Here is a 12494-nt window from a genome sequence, read left to right as displayed (position 1 = left end):
TCTGCACAAGTTTCGATGGGTGGGCCAATTGCTTTGGATGTTTAGCTTAATTTGGAACTCTCGCGGTTCGTCAGAAATGAGTAATAGAAAGAAAAATCTTAGCAATTTCAATATCTGGTATGTTGGATGTGTAACAGATGCGCAAAGACATAATCATTTCAATCAAAACAATTTCCGAATTCCCCGCCAATTACCAAAATTCGTGAATCATGATTCTGGTCAGAAGCGGCTTCGCTTAGCCCTTCTTTCGCCCCATTTTTTCCCATTAATCAAAACTCGAAACAATATTTCATCAAAACCATCTGTTTGCTGATTCTTGGTGTTGTTTATCGAAAGAAATGTCGGCTGATATTAGTAAAAGGATTTTACATTTGCATGCTTTTGGCTGCAATAATTTTAAGTTGGGAACCCTTTATGACGCCCACACTGATGAAGTCGTGCCAACAGGTATTATGAAATGAGGATATATCGTCAGACTGTTGACTGACCCTCATCAATTTAACTCTTAATTTGTACACAACATCTTTCAGAGTTCTCCCTGTGGAAGCAAAATGATTTGAAGAAACCAGATGTCACCCACAACACCCAGACTCATTGTACAGTAATTGCTTCGGACAAACTGAGTGAGAAACTGAAAAGGCTCGAGGTGGGAGGCTCACTTCAAATCAGCATCCTTTCAGGCTTGATCGACCTCAAAGGACCAGCCAATTTCCTTAAAAGAAAACCAAAAACTCTGCTTGAATCAGTCGTTCACGTTCGATGCCATCACTACACTGTAGTCAAATCGCTGACCACCGAGCAATTGTCCAAAGGCAAAGCTCGTTATGTGGATATCAGCACAAGGGCAGGGTACAGCGATTCGGCCACCCACGTCATCACGAAAATTCAGTACGGATCCGAGTCCACCTTCACCTTCCGGAAACGCATCCACCCAGCACAAGTTAAACAAACAATCGATGGCCATTTGACTGCATGTGCCAGTAATGTAGTCAATGCACTGCTAGGGAAAACGCTGTTGGACGATCCAAACATCGACAGTCCGGAGATTGTCGAGTGCCATTTCGAAGGCGATTTCATACTTCCAGAGAATGTTGCTACCCCAACTACCTACAGAGAAACTCTTGTATTTGCCAGCCAATTTCGTGAAATCTTATCCCGGTCGATGGCCAAATCTATTGAAAACGAACCACTTGGTATCCCTTGTCTCGTTTCCCTCTTCCCGTTGGTGAACCTGTCAGGAGTCGAATGTGTGCCGAGACTCCGACAAGAAATCAGCAACACCGTGGCGTCCAGATGCGTTCGACTGATGGAAGACTATGATGATATGGAAGATGAAATCGAAACCTTGCTCAAAAATCAACTCGTGGCAGAACTGAGTCCTCTATTCGAGAAACTGCGAGTCTTCCAACAACTTTTCGATGCGTTTCGCGCCGACTTGAAGGCGAAATTGAGAGATATGCTCATCAATATCCGCAGCGGCTTTGATGACGTCGCCTCTTTGGGTCAGCTGTTGAATCGTTTCTATAACCAGCAATTCCCATTCAATCCCCGTCGCCTTGGCTTGTGGCTCAAAGAAAAACACGAAGAACTCTGCATGGTCAAAAGGTTTCGAGATCAACTTAGCGCCGAAAAACTGCATCGAGAGCGAATTCTTATCTTTCCCAGCGAAGCGTTGCAGCGTGAGCAAATGGCCACTTGCACTGTGCGAGAGACATTCCACTTTGTCTTCACTTCTTTGGCACGACCAGACACTCTTCTTGCACACCTGGAAAATCCAACTTTTGATGCGGATGAAATCGAGGATGAAAGCAACACGTCACGATGGTACAGAGACCACCAGGTAGTTGAGCAAATGGAGCACGAAGCCTTGAATTTCACGGCTTTCATCAAATCCAAAATGGACGACAAAAGCGTCGCTTTCGCATTGACAGCCCCCGATGTGAACGACGAGACGTGCTCCACTGGGTCGTCCATTTTCGCTTACCGGAGAGGAATCTTGATCCGGAAAAATGCCGTTCAAATTCTCAGCTCCTGGATGAAGATGCAGGTGTTCGCCAACAGGATTGCCAAAGTGTTGAAGGCGACTGTCACGGAAGCCTTCATCCAGGAGATGATTGAAAAAACGTGCAGTGAAATCAAGCGCGAAAGGTGGTTGCACGACGCCAGATTCATGCACAACTACATGGATGTTCGCCTTGCCGAATGGCTGAAGTCTGCAAAATGGAACCAGGAGATCATCCCGAAAATTGTGCATCTGATTGGTTCTCCGAAAGAGTTTTACAAAAAAGTGCTTGAGAAACTAATCGCTAAGACAGTGAAAAACGTTGATGAGGCGTGGAATGCTTTCGTCAACACTTTGAAACGGGCCATTCAAAAAGCGGCCTTAGCGACTGATCCTTCAGCAGACGTCAACGTCACGAGAGCTCAGAAATTTGTGGACCAGTTGCGAATCAAGTTTTCCCAATGTGGTCTCTCCAACTCAGCTGCACTAGAATCAGCATTCCAAATCGATTGCAGTGGGGAATACGACGACTTGAATAGCAAAGGAGATGTGTCATTCAACGAAATCTGGTCTTGTGAATTGATCAAAGTCTTGGACAAACAACGTCGTCCAATCAACTTGGATATCGAGAATTCGTTAGAAAACTTCGAACGGAAAGGCTGCACCACTTATGTTGTCGATTACACCACGTTCAGCCGAAAAGTCATTGAATACATGAAATCCTCGCCATTTTCGAAATTCGGCGAGTCGGCTCGTCCACGTTGTGATGCATGCTGTCCCATTTGCAAGGCGCTGTGCATCGAGGCGACCAATCATGACACCAGGATCACTCCGCACAACGCCATTCATCAACCAGCCGGAATCGTCGGAGTCACGTACCGTGGGGATCCCGACGGGCTCAGAAATTTACCCGAACAAATACCTAATTCGTTGATACCCACAACTTGCAGTCAGCGCTACGCACTCAATCGATCATTTTACTTGAACGGCGACGAGCTATACCACTTCAGAGACTTTGCTAAGGTTTTTCCTGGGTGGAAGGAACCTCTGATCAACGAAGGTTTGCCTCTCCGAGAATATATTTTCGCCACTTACAACAAAGAAATAGCCAAAGTGTACCACAAGGTGCCGTGTTGCGAAATTCCTCGGAATTATTTTCGAGATTTTTGGGACGTCGAAGAGCAGCTTAAAATGGACCCGCAGATGATGTCAATTACGACTGTTAATTTATCCGAAATTTTTTATTAATTTTGGCTGCACTGAAATGTTCGAATTTAAAACCAGAAACAAGTAAGCGCTTTTGATAACACACATCACATTTTATTATTATTACATGTATCGAAAACCATTCAGTCATTTCAATTTGGAATAGTGTTAAATGAAATGGAATCGGTGCTATTATTTTGGCGTCCGTCTTTTAAAGTATGTGGGGTGATGTACCACTGTGATATTCGAAATATATCAGCATTATCTACAATATATTCTCTCCAATTCTAAATGTTGAATTTCTAGATCTTCGATGTACGTCCAGATTGTTTACGGCGCTGCAACCCGATGAGCTCTTATGTTTTTTTCTTTCCTTCTAAAAAAAGTTTCCTCTTTTTTATTGTAAATAATTAAAGAGACCATTCTGCTTACTTTGTAGAGACTTGGAATCGCCTGCGAAAAGAAGTTTATCCAAATTGACGAACGGCATTTCCACGGCGACAGAAACGACAAACGCCAAAAGGAACGAGATCACCAAAATGCCGGCAAAATTCATAGCTCCAGAAATTTCAGTAAAGTAGTAAGGCTTGCGCAGGTGAGATATGTAAGCAAACGTGTAAATGAGGTGAGTCAAGTAAACCGAATAGCTCAACCGGCTTAACGGAATGAACAATTTCCAAGACAGGAATCGGTGGACGAAACCTGTTCAGACACAGTTAGAGCGTGGTTGGTAAAATATTTTTGCAGCACCACAAAGAATAAATCCAACCTCCATATCCGTGAGTGCAGGCGAATATGATCCAACCGATGGTAATCGCCCAAGCCGAGTGATTCAAAACTCCGTAGGAAACCCGAATAAACGGGTCGATGACTGGAACTGTGGCCTCATCCAGATAAGGAAACATTCCGTAAGTTACAATTAATCCCAATAGTGTAGCTATGATCCAACCTGCAGCTACCAAAAACTGTCAATGAAGGGTATCGTTAGACACCCGTTGTAATTCTTAAAATAATTTCGAGTTAAATACTTTATTGATGTGGATTGTTTTATCCTTGTTCTTGTAGAGTAGCCACCCTACTAGAATTCCTATCAGGTATGGAGGCATCCGTGCAAATGTTTCCGAGTAATGTTTATCCGCGTAGACATCAATTTTTTTAACGTCAGATCTAATCAATTAAACAAATTGTTAAATGCTTATTTCCTTCATAAAATATTTGCAGAAAATTTACGGTCTGAACCAAAAGATTGTTGCCGGTAGATCATGAACAACAAAAACAATCGTGGAGATTCCCAACATAACTAAAAGGCTGAACGCTGCCCAAATGATTCCGGCCCTCTTCCAGCGCCAAATTGGATAAATGAAGAGCGGACTGATCAAGAACATTTGCATGTCGCAGGCAAGATACCAAGTCTCTTGTGAAGGCATTTCAGGATTTGTCCACCAGTTTCTTACTGGTTTCACATAGTTATTGATGTACATCAAGTTGGCCCACCAGGATTTTCTTAAAGCTTTGCTCTTCTGTACCACAAAATTCCAGTCAGGACCAGTTCCCACGTACGGATACAGTGTCGAAATGAACGCCACTAAAGCTGCATACACTGGGGTAAGTCTTAATTCATCATTTTTCAATTAGTATGATAGCACAAAATGTGAATTAGTGTGGCACTCGTTCGATACCTGATGTAGCGGTGGAGATAAAATCGCTTGAGATTGAAAACTCCGTTATTCTGATCTAATTGCCGTAATTTGGTAAATGCTGTTGTTTTTGGGTGCAAACTCACACCGCTAGATGGATCTGCCATTACCCACCGGCCTATATTCTAGTGAAGGTTCCTTACTTGTGGTTGCTGTTTAGCACCTCCTCTCCCTCTCTCTCTGTCTGTCAACTGGTAACGACGCTACAGTCTCGTGTCAATTTAAAACTCTCATTTTCTTTTTCTGTTCCAAATAAACTATTTGGAAACTGCACACACCCGTATTGTGCTTATTCGATTCTGGTGAGTTTTCTCATTGTTATAATGTGTCACTTATGTATGTTCCACACATTGGAACTTTGTACCCTGTATTAGTTAATACGGATGCCTCATGTGACTCGAATAACCTTGTATATTCTCAACAGGTTATGGGCCCAGAACGTTCTAACCTCTGAAATTTCACAAGATGTCGACACTGAGAGAAGTAAGCCACATAGCAAAATTTAACGGACAAAACTTTCCTCTATGGAAGTTTGGCTGCTGGTTGTTACTCGAACAACACCAGTTGGTTAAGATTGTAAATGGACAAGAAAGACTTCCTGCTGAGGTACGTTGTACAAAATGTTTATCTTTGTACACTCTCACAGATGATAATTATTTATATTGTTCCACAGACCCTCAATGCAGATCGTGTAGTCACAAATGCTGAAGTAAGAGCTCGTTGGCAAGAAAGAGACATCTTGGCCAGAAACTATCTAGTTGCTACAATTGAGACTCAACAACAACGAGCATTGGTCAACTGCAATACTGCCCACGAGATGTGGATGCGCATTTCGGCACAACACCTCAGAAATGCAGTTGAGAATCAACATGTGTTGCAGCAGAAGTTTTTTGAATACCAATTCCAACCCGATCATGATATCATGACACACATTACTGAGATCGAGACCATGGCTTCCCAGCTACAAGACGTTGAAGCCCCCGTTTCTGAAATCCAAATCATGACGAAAATAATCTGCACGCTGCCACCAAGTTATCGAAGCTTCACCACGGCCTGGGATAGTGTTCCTGCAACAGAGAAGACGATTGCACTCCTGACATCTCGCCTTCTTAAAGAGGAAACGATGGCGAAGCGTTGGAGTAAAGGTCAACCAGACGCGAACGACACAGCTTTCTTTGCTCATAACTTCCCATCTCACAGTCGCTCAAACAACCCAAACTCTACACCCACGTTTCGTGGTCGAGGTTTCAGAAGAGGCGGCCGATTCAACAACAACAATAGACATCAACCGTACACTGCAAAGGTCTGCACCTACCATCGATGCAACAACACCCCGGGACACACCATCGAGGTGTGTCGTAAGAAACAACGAGACGAAGCGGATGCAAGAAACAAAGAAAAAGAAGACTCTACTGCAGCAATGGCGAATATCTCCCCCGAAACGAAAGAGAAGACGAAAGCACCTAACACAGATAATGCCTATCTGTCATCTACGTGTTTCATCAGTCGCTGCTTAGATGATTGGTTCGCCGACTCTGGTGCGACGCAGCACATGACCGACCAGCAAGCTTTCTTTACCACATTCACTGCAATATCACCCGGCAGCTGGAGTGTAAAGGGGATTGGCTCATCCAATCTTCACGTATGCGGCTATGGAGACATCGATTTCTTTGTTACGGTCAATGGAGCGGAGCAGACGGCCACGATTGAAAAAGTCCTATACGTACCTGGTTTAGGCACAAACTTGATATCGATCGCAGCAGTAACTAATGTTGGCCTATCAGTTCATTTTATAGAAACACGAGTTACCTTTGAAAAGGGTCAAGCTGTCATCATGGTTGGCGAGCGCATAGGAGAGAGCCTATATCATCTGGCAATTCACCCAAGACTTTCTGCTGCCAACTCAATTAAGGATTCAGCTTGCCTGGCGATACCATCACCCCCATCAATAGCAGTCTGGCATCAGCGTCTGGCACACACCAGCCACAAGACAATCTCCAAGATGTTCCGGAATGGTGTGGTAAATGGCCTCAATCTCCGCACTGACGACACTACAACAACACAACCATGTCTCGGATGTGTGAGCGGAAAGATGCAGCGATCTCCTTTTCCAGTCGGTCGGTCAAGGGCCAATGAAGTCGGCCAGCTGATCCACTCCGACGTATGTGGCCCGATGCATGTAGTAACACCAGGTGGATCACGATTCTTCGTACTCTTCACCGACGACTACAGCGGATGGCGCTGTGTCTACTTTCTGAAGAAGAAATCTGAAGTAGCTGATACCTTCAAGGAGTACTTGGGCATGCTACGCAGCGAAACTGGCCGGCTGATCCACACTCTTAGGTCCGACAATGGAGGAGAGTTCACCAGCCACATATTCAAGAGTTGGCTCTCCAGCAAAGGAATCCGTCTTGAAACCTCCGCCCCACACACGCCGGAACAAAATGGTGTGTCTGAAAGGGCCAATCGGACTGTCGTCGAAGCCTGTCGGTGCCTCCTACATGCAAAACATCTGCCCCTTGAGCTTTGGGGAGAAGCAGTGGCCAATGCAGTATACACGTTGAACCGTGTCAGCAACAGCATTTCACCTATAACTCCATTCCAAATGTGGCATCATGAGAAACCGGACGTGTCGCACCTGCGGATCTTTGGGACCATATCCTACATCCATATCCCGAAAGCTGAGAGAAGGAAGTTGGATTCCAAAAGCCTCAAATGTTATTTTGTTGGGTATTCTCCCACCCAAAAGGCCTACAGATTCTGGGATCCAGTCAGCAGAAGAATCAAGATAAGCCGAGACGTCATCTTTGATGAACAACTCCATGACGTCCCAGATATTCCAACCAATCATGAAGAAGCTAATCCTTTTGAAGTATTATTTAGACCATCAAGAGAAATCCAGCCCTTTAACAACAACGAAGAAGGAGGTGTAATGCCTCAGGCTGAAGGGGAATCCGATGTAAATACCCAACCTGAAACATCACACACTCCCCCCTCATCAGATGTGCCAACACGGGTGGTTGCCCCAACTCTAGTTCCGTCATACGATCCAGATCCAGCCATCATTGACGACAGCGCATCAATATCTTCAGGGATAACGCGGGTATCCCCCTACCCTTTGCGCATTCGTGAGCCCAGACGTCACTGGCAATCTATGCAATCAACAACTGAGATTCAAGATCTGTACGTGCCCACCAGCTACTCTGACGCCATGGCTTGCCCCAATGCTCATTTATGGAAAGCCGCGATAGAGGACGAGTATAATTCACTTATGGTTAACAAAACTTGGTCCATCTCACAGCTACCTCCTGGTCGTACGCCCATTGGATCCCGTTGGGTATTCACGATTAAACCTGGTGTTAAAGGATCACCACCACGCTACAAGGCCCGGCTAGTGGCAAAAGGTTTTTCCCAACGTCATGGAATTGACTATGAAGAGACGTTCTCACCCGTCGTCAAGTACGACACCCTTCGAGTGATCCTGTCTTTTGTCGCCGCCAACGATCTGGAGATGTCACAACTAGACGTGAAGACTGCCTTCCTCTATGGCCAACTGGATGAAGAAATCTACCTGGTACAGCCGGAAGGCTTCATCTTATCTGGACAGGAGGATTCTGTATGTCACCTGCACAAATGCCTTTACGGCCTGAAACAGGCTTCTCGAGTTTGGAACCAGACGTTCGACACTTTCCTTAAGAAATTTGGCCTTCTCCCAAGCATTTCCGATCCTTGTCTCTATCTGCGCCATCTTCAAGGGGAATTCCTGGCAGTCGTCATCTGGGTAGACGATGGTCTTGTCTGCAGCAACAACGCCAATGTAGTCAAATCCGTCATCGAAGATCTGAATAAGTATTTTGACATGCATTGTACCCCAGCTAATCATTTTGTTGGTCTCTCCATCACAAGAGATCGTCAAGCAAGGACATTGTACGTATCGCAACCTGACTACATCAAACGGATTCTTCACCGCTTCCACATGTCTGATTGCAATCCTAGAAAGCTGCCTGCTGAACCTGGAAATCGTCTGAGTAAAAAGGGCGATGAAGTCCATACAGAAGAAGTACCGTTCAGGGAAGCTGTGGGAAGTCTCCTGTACCTCTCCATCGCATCACGACCAGATATTGCTTTTGCCGTCGGGCAGATTTCTCAATTTTGTGAAGACCCGGGAAGAGAGCATTGGTTGGCGGCCCTCAGAATTTTTGCCTATTTGAAAGGGACCCTTCAACACGGAATTCGATATGGCCCAAAGACCGATGGACTCCAAGGCTTCTCCGACTCCGACTACGCTGGTGATCCAGTCTCTCGCCGTTCGACATCCGGATTTGTTGTTCTTCTACATGGAGGACCCGTAGCTTGGAAAAGTCGCCGTCAATCCTGCGTGGTGTTATCTACGACGGAAGCGGAACTTGTGGCTACATGCGAGGCCAGCAAAGAGTGCGTCTGGCTTGGACGGCTTATGTCAGAAATCTCGCCGAAATGGATCGGCCCAATCCCTTTGATGTGCGACAACAGATCAACTATCGACTTAATCAAAAATCCGATACTGCATCAGAGGACCAAGCATATTGAAGTCCGGAATTACTTTGTTCGCGAGCGGCAGAAGGCAGGCGATATCGATGTCTTGCACATTTCGACGGATGATCAGCTGGCAGACCCTTTAACCAAGCCACTTCCGAATCCCCGTTTCTCTGTCTTGCGAGATTTGATGGGCATTGTATGCGTCCCAGAATAATTTACCTTTTTTTTCTTTTAGGATTTCGAGAAGAAGTCCGAAACATCTTTTGGTGCCAACACCTTTACAAGACAAATCAAAAAAAGGAGAAGGGGGAAGAAAAGAAAACTTCAAACAAATTTTTAGTTCACTGTCCTTTGTCATTATTATTATTTTTGTTTGTTTATCTATCCATCCTATTACCGATTGTGTGTTTGAGAGGGAGTGTTGTTTTTGGGTGCAAACTCACACCGCTAGATGGATCTGCCATTACCCACCGGCCTATATTCTAGTGAAGGTTCCTTACTTGTGGTTGCTGTTTAGCACCTCCTCTCCCTCTCTCTCTGTCTGTCAACTGGTAACGACGCTACAGTCTCGTGTCAATTTAAAACTCTCATTTTCTTTTTCTGTTCCAAATAAACTATTTGGAAACTGCACACACCCGTATTGTGCTTATTCGATTCTGGTGAGTTTTCTCATTGTTATAATGTGTCACTTATGTATGTTCCACACATTGGAACTTTGTACCCTGTATTAGTTAATACGGATGCCTCATGTGACTCGAATAACCTTGTATATTCTCAACAAATGCAACTAGGAGGCCACTCAGTAAAAAGAAAGTATCAACTGCGAACAATCCATTTGTTATGAACTGATAACGCAGCTGTAATGTTTTCTGTGTAAAAAATTTCCAGTCAGTTAAACAGGATATTTAGACATGCTTTTTTTCCGTCGCTGACATAACTTTTAAACGGTTAACTGAAATTACCTCAACAGCCATTTGTCGGTTGTATATTAATCTTGGTAACGTAAACGCACCGCCAACATGGATTAGAACAATCCAGCAAGTTGACAAAACTCGTATCCCGTTTACACACGATAAGTTATCTTTTGCATCTTCAGTCGAGAATAAAGTTTTGAAGTTTTTCCTAGCGGAAAAACAGTAAAGCAACTGAATAGCGAACGATTGTCGGGAATCGTTTCCTTTCCAGTTATCGTGAACTGTCGCCGTTGCGACTGTAATGCCCAAAAGACAAAATGCGAACCTGAAATATTAAATTATGCATGAAATCGGTGGAACATGCAATTAGCCCTCATTCGTTTCCAAATTTAAGAAGTTTTCTACTGAACTTACGTAACGGTGATAGTTAGGTTATCAAACGTCATCCTTCTTAAAACAGTTTTCTCTTGAGTGTAACAGTAATTCTCGTTGGCGATGGTGACTATAGAATAATTTGTTCCTTTGATAGTGCGATGCCCAACATGTTGGGAAACTGCAGATGTTAAATCGACTGCATTGCAGGTCGAAGGTAGGCAGAAACCAACACTGGGCCTTTGAAAAAAGTAGAAATTTTCGATTGGTTCGACTCGTCCATTGTTCTCATCTTCCCTTGGCGTGTTAGAAATGTATTTTTGATTGCCGTTTATTTGATCAATTAATTTCAGTCCAAAGAAGACGGTGCAATATTGACCTTGGAAAGGAATTCCATCGAATTCAACCGATAGACATTCATCAAACAATCCTGGTTCGTGGTGAAGGATTTCGCTTCCTTCCATGTAAATCAAATCTTCCACCAGTCTCCCGGAGGACTCGTACACTGTAACAATTTGATTTATCAATAGGAAAATGTTACTTAAGAAAATATTGGCATTACTGTGGTAAGCTAATACAACTTACTTTTGACTGCCCATGGAAGTCGACTACGTATCGCCGTTAGGTATTCTTCTGTATGTTGCAGACATGTTTTACTTGCATTTGAAGCAGCAGATGCGGTTGGAACACTCGAGTAAATAAACCGCTCGTCGGATTCCGATTTAAAATTTGTCGTGAAACTGAGGCCATCGATTACCGGCGATAGAAATAAACTAATTAAAAGTAAGCAATGGCTTACTTGGTCTTCCAGTAACGACGGAAACAGTCGACTAGTCGACATGACGGAGAAAGATCACATTGAATGTAAGAGGAGATGTTCACCTACTTAAACGATTAATATAGGTCATCTCATCTGGTTCATGGAAAGTTTGTAAAAATAAAGTAGAAAATTGAGTGGTAAAAGGCTGAATAGCTGATTTTGCTACAACCGGTTCGTTGGTTATTTCTCAGCAGTTCAGTTTTAACTGTTTTAATATCCAACAGAAAAATTTAGAATGCAAGAAGAGAAAGAGACCTAAGACATTATAACTTCCTTTGATCTGTTTATTATGGCAATAAATACTCAACTATAGATTCACTTCTTTTGTGGAATCTGAGATTTGATTGATAGGGTACTGCAAAATGCAAATTCATAATAAAATTGCAAGGTTAGCTGTTATTGTAGACCAGAGTATCCTGGTTTGTGACGGGGTTTGTGATTCGTCTTTCTGCATAAAACGTCTACATAAAAAGACAGTCTACCGGAACCGGAGCACCAATAAAGATAAAATGGTGTGGTGAAGTGACGTGATTTGTTAATCATAGTCATTCTATAGACTTGTCAAGTCGATCTCGGAACTGGTATGGCTTTTTCTTCATTCAAGATTCTACACACAATTTTATTTTAATCACTATAAAGATTAGTCGTTACGCTAAACATTTTGTATTCACAGTTCACTGTAGGACTTTTGCCGCTTTGGCCATGGGTATGGGGAGAATCTCGAATACGATCAATACGTAAAACGTGTCATGCAGTGGTCTAGACTGTAGAGGTTGGGTGAGAACGGGACGTGTTGCAGCATTATCAAGCAGGTACAATAGCCGCAAGCTTCAGCCATTTGGAAATCATTTTGATATTGGTTGTTGTAAACCCATCCCCAGCAACGTCAACCTAAAGAAGGAAAGGCCAGTTTGCCTGTCCTTCCCGCTCGAAGGTCACGGAGATCATTACCTAAAACGTGTATG

At 43.8% G+C, this 12494-nt stretch overlaps 3 protein-coding genes across 3 annotated transcripts; 1 reads left to right on the top strand and 2 right to left on the bottom strand.

Annotated features, from left to right (window-relative positions):
• Nucleotides 1-307: 307 nt before the first annotated feature.
• Nucleotides 308-3476, top strand: LOC124310912 (verrucotoxin subunit beta-like). Its single transcript, XM_046775066.1, has 2 exons — nucleotides 308-447; nucleotides 531-3476. The coding sequence occupies exons 1-2, from the start codon at nucleotides 339-341 to the stop codon at nucleotides 3248-3250; spliced, it is 2829 nt and encodes a 942-aa protein (XP_046631022.1). The 5' UTR covers nucleotides 308-338; the 3' UTR covers nucleotides 3251-3476.
• Nucleotides 3364-4961, bottom strand: LOC124311338 (nose resistant to fluoxetine protein 6-like). Its single transcript, XM_046775785.1, has 6 exons — nucleotides 4888-4961; nucleotides 4439-4819; nucleotides 4237-4375; nucleotides 3978-4173; nucleotides 3641-3910; nucleotides 3364-3584 (listed from the first exon to the last, which is right to left on the bottom strand). The coding sequence occupies exons 2-6, from the start codon at nucleotides 4687-4689 to the stop codon at nucleotides 3565-3567; spliced, it is 876 nt and encodes a 291-aa protein (XP_046631741.1). The 5' UTR covers nucleotides 4690-4819; nucleotides 4888-4961; the 3' UTR covers nucleotides 3364-3564.
• Nucleotides 4962-10154: 5193 nt separating this feature from the next.
• On the bottom strand, nucleotides 10155-12142 carry LOC124311955 (O-acyltransferase like protein-like). Its single transcript, XM_046776323.1, has 4 exons — nucleotides 11295-12142; nucleotides 10752-11214; nucleotides 10386-10662; nucleotides 10155-10292 (listed from the first exon to the last, which is right to left on the bottom strand). The coding sequence occupies exons 1-4, from the start codon at nucleotides 11548-11550 to the stop codon at nucleotides 10155-10157; spliced, it is 1134 nt and encodes a 377-aa protein (XP_046632279.1). The 5' UTR covers nucleotides 11551-12142.
• Nucleotides 12143-12494: the final 352 nt, after the last annotated feature.

Source organism: Daphnia pulicaria, chromosome 8 (genome assembly GCF_021234035.1).
Source record: "Daphnia pulicaria isolate SC F1-1A chromosome 8, SC_F0-13Bv2, whole genome shotgun sequence".
Taxonomy (NCBI): domain Eukaryota; kingdom Metazoa; phylum Arthropoda; class Branchiopoda; order Diplostraca; family Daphniidae; genus Daphnia; species Daphnia pulicaria.
Note: the sequence above shows the minus strand (reverse complement) of the source record. Positions and strands in the feature narration are given on the sequence as shown.

Bases quoted from the DNA above. Each gene is read 5' to 3' on its own strand.
- LOC124310912 (XM_046775066.1), top strand. From the start codon at position 339: ATGTCGGCTGATATTAGTAAAAGGATTTTACATTTGCATGCTTTTGGC. The intron at 448-530 runs GTATTATGAAAT...AACATCTTTCAG, and splicing joins TGATGAAGTCGTGCCAACAG to AGTTCTCCCTGTGGAAGCAA.
- LOC124311955 (XM_046776323.1), bottom strand. From the start codon at position 11,550: ATGTCGACTAGTCGACTGTTTCCGTCGTTACTGGAAGACCAAGTAAGC. The intron at 10,663-10,751 runs GTAAGTTCAGTA...TTAATATTTCAG, and splicing joins AACCTAACTATCACCGTTAC to GTTCGCATTTTGTCTTTTGG. The intron at 10,293-10,385 runs GTAATTTCAGTT...TTTTTTACACAG, and splicing joins ACCGACAAATGGCTGTTGAG to AAAACATTACAGCTGCGTTA.
- LOC124311338 (XM_046775785.1), bottom strand. From the start codon at position 4,689: ATGTACATCAATAACTATGTGAAACCAGTAAGAAACTGGTGGACAAAT. The intron at 4,376-4,438 runs GTAAATTTTCTG...TTAATTGATTAG, and splicing joins ACAATCTTTTGGTTCAGACC to ATCTGACGTTAAAAAAATTG. The intron at 3,911-3,977 runs GTTGGATTTATT...GTGTCTGAACAG, and splicing joins CTGCACTCACGGATATGGAG to GTTTCGTCCACCGATTCCTG.